This window comes from Pagrus major, chromosome 2, assembly GCF_040436345.1.
Source record: "Pagrus major chromosome 2, Pma_NU_1.0".
NCBI classification, from domain to species: domain Eukaryota; kingdom Metazoa; phylum Chordata; class Actinopteri; order Spariformes; family Sparidae; genus Pagrus; species Pagrus major.
Window position 1 is genome coordinate 28,390,157 of NC_133216.1, and position 10,273 is coordinate 28,400,429.

The 10,273-nt window shown below is 42.2% G+C and overlaps 1 protein-coding gene across 1 annotated transcript in view; it reads left to right on the forward strand.

Annotated features, from left to right (window-relative positions):
• fam131ab (family with sequence similarity 131 member Ab) overlaps positions 1-8,717 on the forward strand; it is a 30,066-nt gene extending 21,349 nt beyond the window's left edge. The window contains exons 4-5 of the mRNA XM_073480147.1: positions 6,039-6,170; positions 8,071-8,717. Coding sequence (XP_073336248.1) covers positions 6,039-6,170; positions 8,071-8,717 — 779 coding nt within the window. The remainder of the gene's footprint in view (positions 1-6,038; positions 6,171-8,070) is intronic.
• The last annotated feature ends 1,556 nt before the right edge of the window (positions 8,718-10,273 follow it).

The following is a 10,273-nucleotide window of genomic DNA, read 5'->3' on the forward strand; positions in this document are numbered from 1 at the left end:
GACTTACAGGTTACAGCAGTTGCAGAAGTTCACTGTCACTCAATCAGAACTGAGTAATTTAGTTGCAGACCTAAACAATTAATTGGTGGATCCTTGATAAAGCTATCAGCTATAAAGCTTGTAAGAATATTTTGTTTGTTTAAATCTTGGACTCTCTGCAGCTCATGCTGTCAGTTTATTCACAGTAAAATCGCCATGAATGTGAATTTCAAGCTGAAATCCCAGACATCAGAGCGCAGATCAACCAACAACAGCAGGTGCTACAAACATAAGCCAATCATTGTAGAGCATCATTTTGGTGGTCAAAACCCACAGTGAAGTTCTGAATAAAACTCTCCTTGCTATAATCAGAATTACAATCAGAAATACTTTAGTGATCCCTGAAGGGATATTGCTTGTGTTACAGCTGCTCCCATTCAGTCTTAGAAAATAAGCAGAAATGTACATCTATATGAACCGTGTAATAAATATTTACGTGAGTAATCATTCTCCTTTCAGTCATGTCAGTTGATTATGCTCACACACAACCTGTCAGTTCGTTACGGCAGACACGCTGAGAGACATTGGATCCTCAGTGAACAGCTCAGCCATAAATAAGATTCTTCTGCATCTTATCCCACTGTTTCTGGTGAAGTAAATTTATCCACCATTACCAGAGAACGTTATCCTATACATTGAAAATTTAGCTCTATCATTTGGACACAAACCAATATGAAATCAAGAAATCTAAATTTTTCAACAAACACACACTTGAGTTAGAGCAAAACACTCTTACTCAAGTGCAGTGATCAGTTATTGATAGCGACTCTCACAGTTAGTTGATAACTGTTACTATTGACAGTTCTATAACAGGCTCCTTAATTCTATAAGATTAAGAGTAGAACTTTCCACTAACCAAGTTAGTATTATCAGTATTGTTTTCCCTTATTCTTTCTTTACTATATGATTAGACCTTAGCACATGCCAAAGTCAGACACCATCTCTGATCATAAAGTGTGCCACCTGTGCTCCTCGACGATGGACATCATGACTTCATCGATCCAAAGTTCCCGCTACTACGGTCATTCAGATCGAAGTGGGGGATATGTAGGAACCTCTGTCCATCGCCTCTGCATTAAATTGAGGCCTGTTGTTCTTGTTAATTCTTCTCATCTGGATGAAGATTATTTACAGGAAGGAGGCGCCTTCCAGGCTGACCATCTTATCTCCTGGCAGAGAGGATAGTGTTTCCTGGACCATAAAGACTTCAAATGAGGACAGTTTAATTAATTTACAACTAAACTCCCATTTCTGAACTCTCTTTCCCCTTTGACCAGAACCTCCTCACACAGGTCATGAAGTTACCTGTGTCAGTTCACCAGGAAGGACGAACGAATGTCTTCAGAATGTGTTAATACAATGTCTTTACATTTGCAGATTAAGTAACACGCCTGATCACTTTCTACCTATTTCTCTCTCTGTCTCTATGACTTCTGATCCACAAACATTCACAGAGTGGACATCGGACACCTTCTGACGTGTTTTTCTATGCTGTTACTCTGTCTTTTTTAATTTACGACTTATGCCTGGTACCTTATCTGCTCACATTCCAAACCAAATGGTCTCTGTATTCTTCCAGATTTCAGACCATTTCTAATTAACCATTAAGTCAGTATCTCACAATCTTATTTCTAACACATTAAGAAACAGTAAGAGAAGTTCATAAAACTGGTCTTTCTCCCGTTTCTCTACGATTAAGATTGACTAAGATCAGGTTTTAATGTTTAATCTGTCCTGGGTTTGGTGGAACCACAGTGCCCTCCAGTGGTGAGTCCTGATACAGTTGGACGAGAAATATTCTGTTTAATATGTTCATGGTTATAACCAGTAAATGACTCTGATATGTCTTTGTTTTAACAAGTATTAAGCTGAATATGTATAATTAATGTTTAATCACGTCATAATCCTTGTCATGATAGACAACGTATATCTATTGAGCCATGGTGAGAAACTGAGAAGGTGAAGCACGGTTTAGTTTAGTGAGTGTCTGTGAATCTTAACACCTCCACTAAATCTTGGAGATAAAAGCCGGTAAGCCCCGCCTAGACACGCCTCGATTTACGAATAATAAAAACGGAGAGATCACGTCTCTCGAGTCAGTTGTTTTGTAGTTTTTAAAGTTTTGTTTTCAGTTTTTAGTTTTGTTTAGTTTTGTTTACAGGTTTAGGTTTAGTTTAGTTTTTGTTTTGTTTTTAAAAGTTTTGTTTAAGTTTTTCTTTTGTAACTTATTTTGAAGCTCTTTACTTTACTTTGAAACACGCTCCAAGACAGCGATCTCATCAGAAGTGCTCACGCGTTGATTTTTCTCACTTTATATTTTTCGCAGTATTGATTAGCTTCTTTTATTAAGTTTGTACCAGAACGAAGTTCTGTTTTAATTTGTTTTATACCGTTAAGTATCGTAACTCGCTTTTGAAGAAGTAAACTTAATTTAGATTACCTTGCATTAACTAACAACGGAAGATCTGCCTGATCAACGTATCCTCCTCAGTTATTTTATTCAAGAAGTTAAATCTAGTTTACAAAGTCAGAGCCTGAAAACCACTCGAAGAAACGAAGAAGAACATCTTTATCACAATCATCATCACGACACAGCAACTTGCTGTGTCCGAGACCGTGCAAGCGGTTTTCCAACGAAAGACAGACTCTGTGACAAGCCCCCAGCGCTCGCTAGCGGTATCATCCCGCTGGGCATTAAGCCAAGATCTGCACCGGATCGGTACGGGACCAGCTGCCCTCTTCCTAAGACAACGGACCGAGGTGCCCAACCGACTGATACCGGACGAGCTGACCCCGGCCATCGGACCGCCAGCTAGAGTTGCAAATCACCCGAGGGAATCCGCTGCCGCGGCCCGCAACTCGGCTGAGAAAGTAGGCTCTCCATCACTCACAACAGCTGGATTCACACATGATACATGAGATGGTTTATGGCTCTGGTTCTGATCTTTTAGCTTAAGAGAAATTCGGTTAGGGTCTCGTTAGTATTAAAAATTACTACCGTAATATTTAAATGCTTCAACCTAACCCATGATCTCACCATCAGCCTATATTCCACTAATAACCCATTACTTAGTTATTTCACATTTCCTGTTACCTGTGTTATTCATTTAAATTGCCATTTCATTTATTCAACCTGAATTATTTAGTCAATAAACATATTTAACCGCATGTCCTTGTCTGTGCAGGTTTGTTTTTAATGTGGAGAACCGATGGATATGTGTAGAATCTCACTGCTTCATATATGAGATGAATAAATTGATCTGAAATTGATTAAAATTGATACAAGTTAAACTTGTCCAGTCGAATTTGATTAATTACCTCCGGATTATTCAAATAGACAAAATAACGGAGGTGGTGCCCCATTAACGAGTGTTTATTATTAGTGTATCTCCTACAAGAGCATCGATCTCTCTCTGTGGGAGACAGCGCATGAATACTGAGCATTGACCACAGAGAGTCACAGAGAGAGACATGAAGAGAAGGAGACCGAGGAGAGATAGGAATCAAAATGAGAAGTGAGGGACAAGGCTGAACGATTGCACGGTGATAGAAAAGGGAATGGCAGGAACGAGGAGAGTCAGGTGAGTCGATAGAGCATTTCATTGAGAGAGACGATTGGAAGAAAGGCGTGACATAAAGGAGACGGTGGGTGAACAGAGAGGAATACAAAATGGATGGAACGAGAGGAAGAGGACGAGGCTGAGCAGAGAGATGAAGAGAAAAAAAGAGAGAGGGAGTCTTATTCTCTGATTGGCCAGCTCCTGATGATGATTGGAGGCGATTGGTCACTTGGACCTTGTGGCTGACTGGTCCTGGCACATGCTGAGTCACCTCACACACACACACACACACACACACACACACACACACACACACACACACACACACACACTCATGAATGCACATGAAATGTATGTTTGGTTACTTACAAAATATGGTGATTAATTATCATGGTAGTGGAGGTTATCATTTATGGGCAAATAACCACTGCAGAAGTACAGCCACCGATAAAATCAGCTCACTTTTCTAAGATTGTGACTTTAAAGCAACATTATGTAACTTTTTTACCTTGAAATAACAGCCTGTCTTGTAATATGCTGAAAGTTGTCTCTGTCTCAGCCACACTGCCCCCCCATCACTTGTTTCTGCACTATGTAACTTCAGTGAGAGGGTAGGATCACAGCGTTACACACGTTTACTTTAACATACAAGTTTTCAACACATGACATTGTTCTGATGAAATGAGTTTTGTTTGTAGTTAGCACCTACATTAGGTCTGACAAATTGTTACAGACCTGGGATTTGTGTTTACTACAGTGGTGTTGCACAAAATGACAATTTCTACATAATGTTGCTTTAAGTGTAACTACGCTAAAAGTTCATTACAACGTACACCAGGTTTTTAATTACATCTGTCCTGTACAGCTCTGCAATACATCTGATTAGGGCTGGTGCAACGCGTCGACATAATCAACTTAATCGAAAAGCAAAACACCGCAGGTCGGTGCAGCAATGTGGGAGTCACTCCTGTTATATTAATCGAGTAATTAAAAAAATAATAGATTAATCGGACAAGTAATCGATAGATTAATCGATGAATCAAAAAAATAATCAATAGATTAATCGATAAAAAGGTCATTGTTAGGTGCAGCCCTATATCTGATATATCTTTGTGAAGCATGTCACGAGGAGTTTTGTGTTATTTGTTATTGAAGTTTTTATATACACTTATACTATATACTAAAAATGTCAAAATGTAAAGACAAAAACATTAATTGGTAAATGAAATTTGTGTTAAAAAGACATCTGATAGTAGCGGACTGGTGAGTTTAATGTGGATGAATTATTGCTGTGCAAATGTGCATTATGCTGAATTTATCATGTAAGTCATTTAATACAAGAGATTCCACCCTGATCATTGACCATGTTCACACGACCGCCATTTTCTTCTGATGTCACACTCAGGGTGGGAAGATTAAATGTTCAACCGTTGTGTTTCAGGTTACAAGTCATATAAATGTAGGGAATCTGATCTTTTTACCGCTTCCTGCCGATTAGCAACTGACTGGATGGTGAAAATCTAGAGGAAAATTGGATTCTCAGATATTTTTAAATTTTATTTAGTTAAAATTTGGCCCAGGTGCCTCCCTTTGTTCACTATCCATTATCTTTTCAGTTGCTCATCAATCAGGAAGTGGTGAAATAATAATGATTTGTCAGATTCCCTGCGTTTATACAACTTCTAACCTGGAACACAGTAACAGCACATTTGAGCTTCCCACCTTAAGTGTGAAAGCAATTAATAATTCATTACATATATGTTGATATTTTTGAATTTTTCATCTTGCTGTATTTTGCAAAAAATCTAGTATACAAGTCTTATTGTAAACACACCGATAAGCCACAACATTAAAAACACTGACGTGTGAAGTGACACAATCAATAATAGCAGCTTCAATATCATTTCGCTGGTACAGTACAGATCGTACACCCTAAGTGTGACTTCAGAGGAAAATGGCCACCATGTGAATATAGTCTATTGTTTTCAGTAGCGACCAGCTCTTTGTGCCATGACTTGAATACTGGCTTGTTTGGTGCACAAACTCGCTGTGATGTTATATCATTATTATTTATAATGAAAATGTCACTACTGTTTACTTTCTCCTGGCATTTCCAGTTACATACAGATGCTGTCAGTGCTTTGATGGGATATTCTTTGTGCTTCTTCCATCTTACTGCTTCCTTTTCACTGGCAGGAATGCAACCCCCATTACAACTAAAACCTCACTGACAGCCATCTTAAGTGCTCCAGCTGTATGTCTGCTGAAGAACATTGATTGTAATGGGAACACTGTCTCTGTCCAGTTTAATACCACAGCATGCACTTTTTCCCCTAGCACAGACCTACCAATCCGACATGGACACACAATGGCCTGCCATGTATTTGCGTGTGTACATGTGAAGCTTATCTGTGTATGTATATGTGTGTGTGTGTGCAGGTGTGGCAGAGCAGTTCGCCATAGCCGAGGCTAAGCTGAGGGCCTGGTCCTCTGTGGACGGCGACGAGTCAAACGATGACTCATATGATGAAGACTTTCTGCCTGCCAATGAGCCCGCCACACAGAGCACAGGTACGAACACGCACGCACACACACACACACACACACACACACACACACACACACAAACACACACCTGTTCATCACAATAGCCTCAGTGAAGTTAAATCACATTTATTTCCTTCATATTGTCCCCTTCCTTCCTAATACCCTCTGCCTCATCCATCTCTCTCTTTCTCTTTCTCTCTCGCTCACTTCCTCTCTCTCTCTCTCTGTATCTTTCATTGTCCCAGTGCCCTAGTTTTCATCCCCTCCCAACATTTTTTTTTGTTCCTCGGCGCAATTTGATATCCCCTCCTGCAAGTTTAATATCATTTCCTTTCCTGCCGAGACAGTGTCTGAGTGAGGGTGGTGTGTGAGCGGGTTATAAATACACAGAGTGTGTTTGACCAGGGCTCTGTGTATGTCGAGGTGGGTGTGTGTATACCAGAGCTTTCATCTTGATTACACTGAACCACCAATAACCTGTACTGCAGCTAATAACATTCAGCTCAGTGTTGCTTCTCTATCTTCTTATACTCATCTATGGCTTCTTGCCTTCTGGTAAAGGCCATTTAGTAAATGGAGCTTCACATGTACAAACTTGTAAATGACACTTTCACTCTCCAAAAACGAAGATGATAATTCAGTTGTCATTAATGTCTAATTCATTACATATATTTTGATATTTTTGCATTTTTCCAAATCCTACTTTGGGTACAATGTCATATTCTATACACACCAATAAGCCACAACATTAAAAACACTGACGTGTGAAATTAATAAAATTGATCATCTCGCTACAATCGAATTTGCTGGGAAACCTTGGGTCCTTGCATTCATATAAATGCTACTTTACATGTTCTACCCACCGAAACACTGTTGCAGACCAAGTACACTCCCTCATGGCAACTGCACTCCCCAATTTAATAGAAATATGGCAATGAATGGAAATAAAATAAAATAAATCACAACCCTGTATTATAGGGTGTATTACAATGCAATGTGCAGCTGGGGAAACCTTGGGTCCTGGTATTCATAGGAAGGCCACACAAATTACCCACCCCTACATCGTTGCATACCTTCTCACTGCAACAGCAATCACTGTTGGCAGTGGCCCCTCCAGGAGGACAATGCACCCCGCATTGCAAAAAATGCCCAGTAATGGCCGGAGGAACATAACAAAGAGCACAAGGTGTCAACAAGGCCTCCAAATTCCCCAGATCCCAATCCGATCGAGCATCCGTGGGACATGCCGGAATGATTCCAATCTATGGAAGCCCCACGGTGAATAAGTCATGGATCTGGCCACATGACCTTTGGGCGTGTCCTGTGGAGTCTGGTGTCTGGGGCCCGGGCCATGGTGGCCATGTTTCCGGCACATCCCACGGATGTTTGAGGCCAGGTCGATGCCGTAACATTCTTCAGGCCATTCCTGAGCGGTTTTGCGGTGTGACAGGGAGCATTGTCCTGCTGGAGGGGCACACTGCCATTGGGGAGTACAGTTGACATGCATACTTGGTTTGTGTTGGTATTTGATTGGGTGGTGCATGTCAAGAGGCATCTACATGAATGCCAGGACCCAAGGTTTCCCAGCTGCACATTGCAATGTAACAAAATGATCAATGTTATTCACTTCACCTGTCAGTGGTTTTAATGTTGTGGCTGATCGGTGTATATTTCTAGTTTTCTAATTGTTATTCATTGCTCTCTTTTATTTTCATAGTTTTAGTATTTGGCATCTTGCAGGATTCTTTTCTCCCTACCTTTTGCTGGTGCATTGCTACATTTCTTTTCACCTTTCATCATTTTCTGCTGTATTTCCTGCTCATATTTGATACTTCAACCACTCAGAGAAAATATTAGTTTGAGCTCATTGTTCCTCTGTTATTTTTCCTTCAAGGCTTCTTACAGTCTGTGTCATTCCCTCTAGATGTGCCATCGTATCCTCCATACTTGAAGGACCTGATCCACAGCCAGCTTTGCCAGCACTTGGGCCTGCGAGGGCCCTGTTGTGAGGTTGGTGGAGGAGGCGGAGAGGGAGGTGGCAGTGGAGAGCCCTCCCCCACGGCAGGCTCTCCAGACACCCTGTGCTCCAGCCTCTGCAGCCTGGACGAGCACCACCCACTGCTACGCGACCTGGGCGGCCACCGCGGCAGCCACACCCACAGCAACGCTGCAGAGCTCGCCGCCAAGATCCTGTCAGCGCTGCAGGGAGGGGAGGAGCTGCTGGCCCGACTGCAGAGGGCGGGGCAGAGCGGGCCTGGTGGGGGGGACTGCGGCTTCCATAGCCTGGGCGGGGGAGGGCGGGGCATCAGGCCTTGTGGGGGTCAGGACTCTCCTTGCTACTCCATGTCTTACTCTGAGACGTACTTGTCACCAGGCGAGGATGACGACACCCCCTGCAAGGACTATGAGAGCACAGTGTGCCAGGTGGAGGCGGAGGGCAACGGAGTGGAGTACCCACCCGACTACGACCCACGCAGGAGGGTCTCCGACGTAGCCTCCTCTGGGGTTGTGTCCCTCGATGAGGAGGATGAAGAGGAGGAGGAGAGGGCAGGCGATCCAAACAACCAATGACTCCTCTCCTTTCACGTCAGTGTTTGATTCCTCCGCGCTCTTTGGAGGGATCTCTTTTTTGCAACAAATTCCCCACTCCTCCATGGCGTCTGAAAAGTTCGAACCTGCACGCATGTTGATTTTTTTTGACTGAAACATCCGTCTTTGCCTTACTTGCAGCATTTCAACTCCTACTCTCCACCTCGTAACTGCTTTTGTCCCCATTCGATGTATCGACTCTATTTTCTTTGAAGGCGTCCAAACAATCTTTTATATCAGTGTGAAAACAGGAGAGCTGGACGTGGCAGTGACTTACTCGTGGGTATGACGCTCACAGTTTCCGGCTCCGTCCCCACCTGCAAGGAGACTCCAAAAACTGGACGCCACCAACAGGCAGACAGAATGACTGAGTTCAAAACTCTGACTTATCTTTGCATGTGTTTTGCAAGTGCTGAAATTGATGGGCTGACCCGGTCTTGAGCACGGTTTGTAATCTCAGCTGTTCTGTATAACCCCCGTTGACCCGCCTCCCCCAGCGTCGCCCATGGGAGGGAGGGTTGACACTGCATCCTGGGACCTGCCCTTATCCCCTCTCCCCCCTCCTCCCCCCTGCCCCTCCTTTGCAAGAGACAAAATAGCATCCTTTCGGGCATGGCTTGCTGAGTATGCCAAACTATTTAATCCTGTCACTACCAATTATGAGCAAATGCTGGAATGTCTTTAAAGTGACAGGACATAGTATGTATTTTAAAATAACAAAGTTTAAAAAAAGATTTGTCACAAATTATATGACAGAAATGATATGCTTTTATTGTACTAGTTTTCTATCACTCAGACATGTTGTTGTTCACATTATTCCAAACATCATTATGATGGACATAATGCCATAATGATCTACTATAGCTACTGGATATTTTTGGGGTTCTGTGGATTCCTGCATGGAAGACACGAGAACTTTGGTTGTCTTAAAAAATACACAGCAGCAGCGATGACAACAAACACTGACAGAATGTTCCTGAAGTGACCCTTCGGCGATAGGCGTTCAGCAGGAAGTGGCGCAGGTGGAGAAGACAGAAGTTTTTTCTGTGAAGCGACGAGTTGCATCGGAGATTTTCTATATTTTTGTATGCGTTGTCATGCTTTGATCTCTTTGCCTATGCGGCGTGCCAGTGTATGTGGTTTTTTGCACGAAGCTAACGTGGCTGTAGATTTCTCCTTTTTTTTTCGTTATCACTGTGTGATATAGTTTAATGGGAAAAAACAACAATACAATGTGAACAAAAAAGTTTTTACTTTTATTTCAAAAGAGGATACTGTGATACGGTTTGTTATTGCCATATGTCATGATCCTCATGAAGAGCTATTGTTTTTGTCTGTTTCCCAGAATGCTCTTCTTTCTTTCCTGTCATACTGACTCCTGAAAAGCTTTGCCTTTTATTCTCTACTTTCCCTTCTTTTCTATGAGGTTTGCAAAGTGGCATGTTTATGTGACACATGCGGAAACTCCCATCTCCATGATGTGAGGAGCCCTGTTGAGGTTCTCCCAGAGGGACTGTCATTCATACAACTCAGGAAAT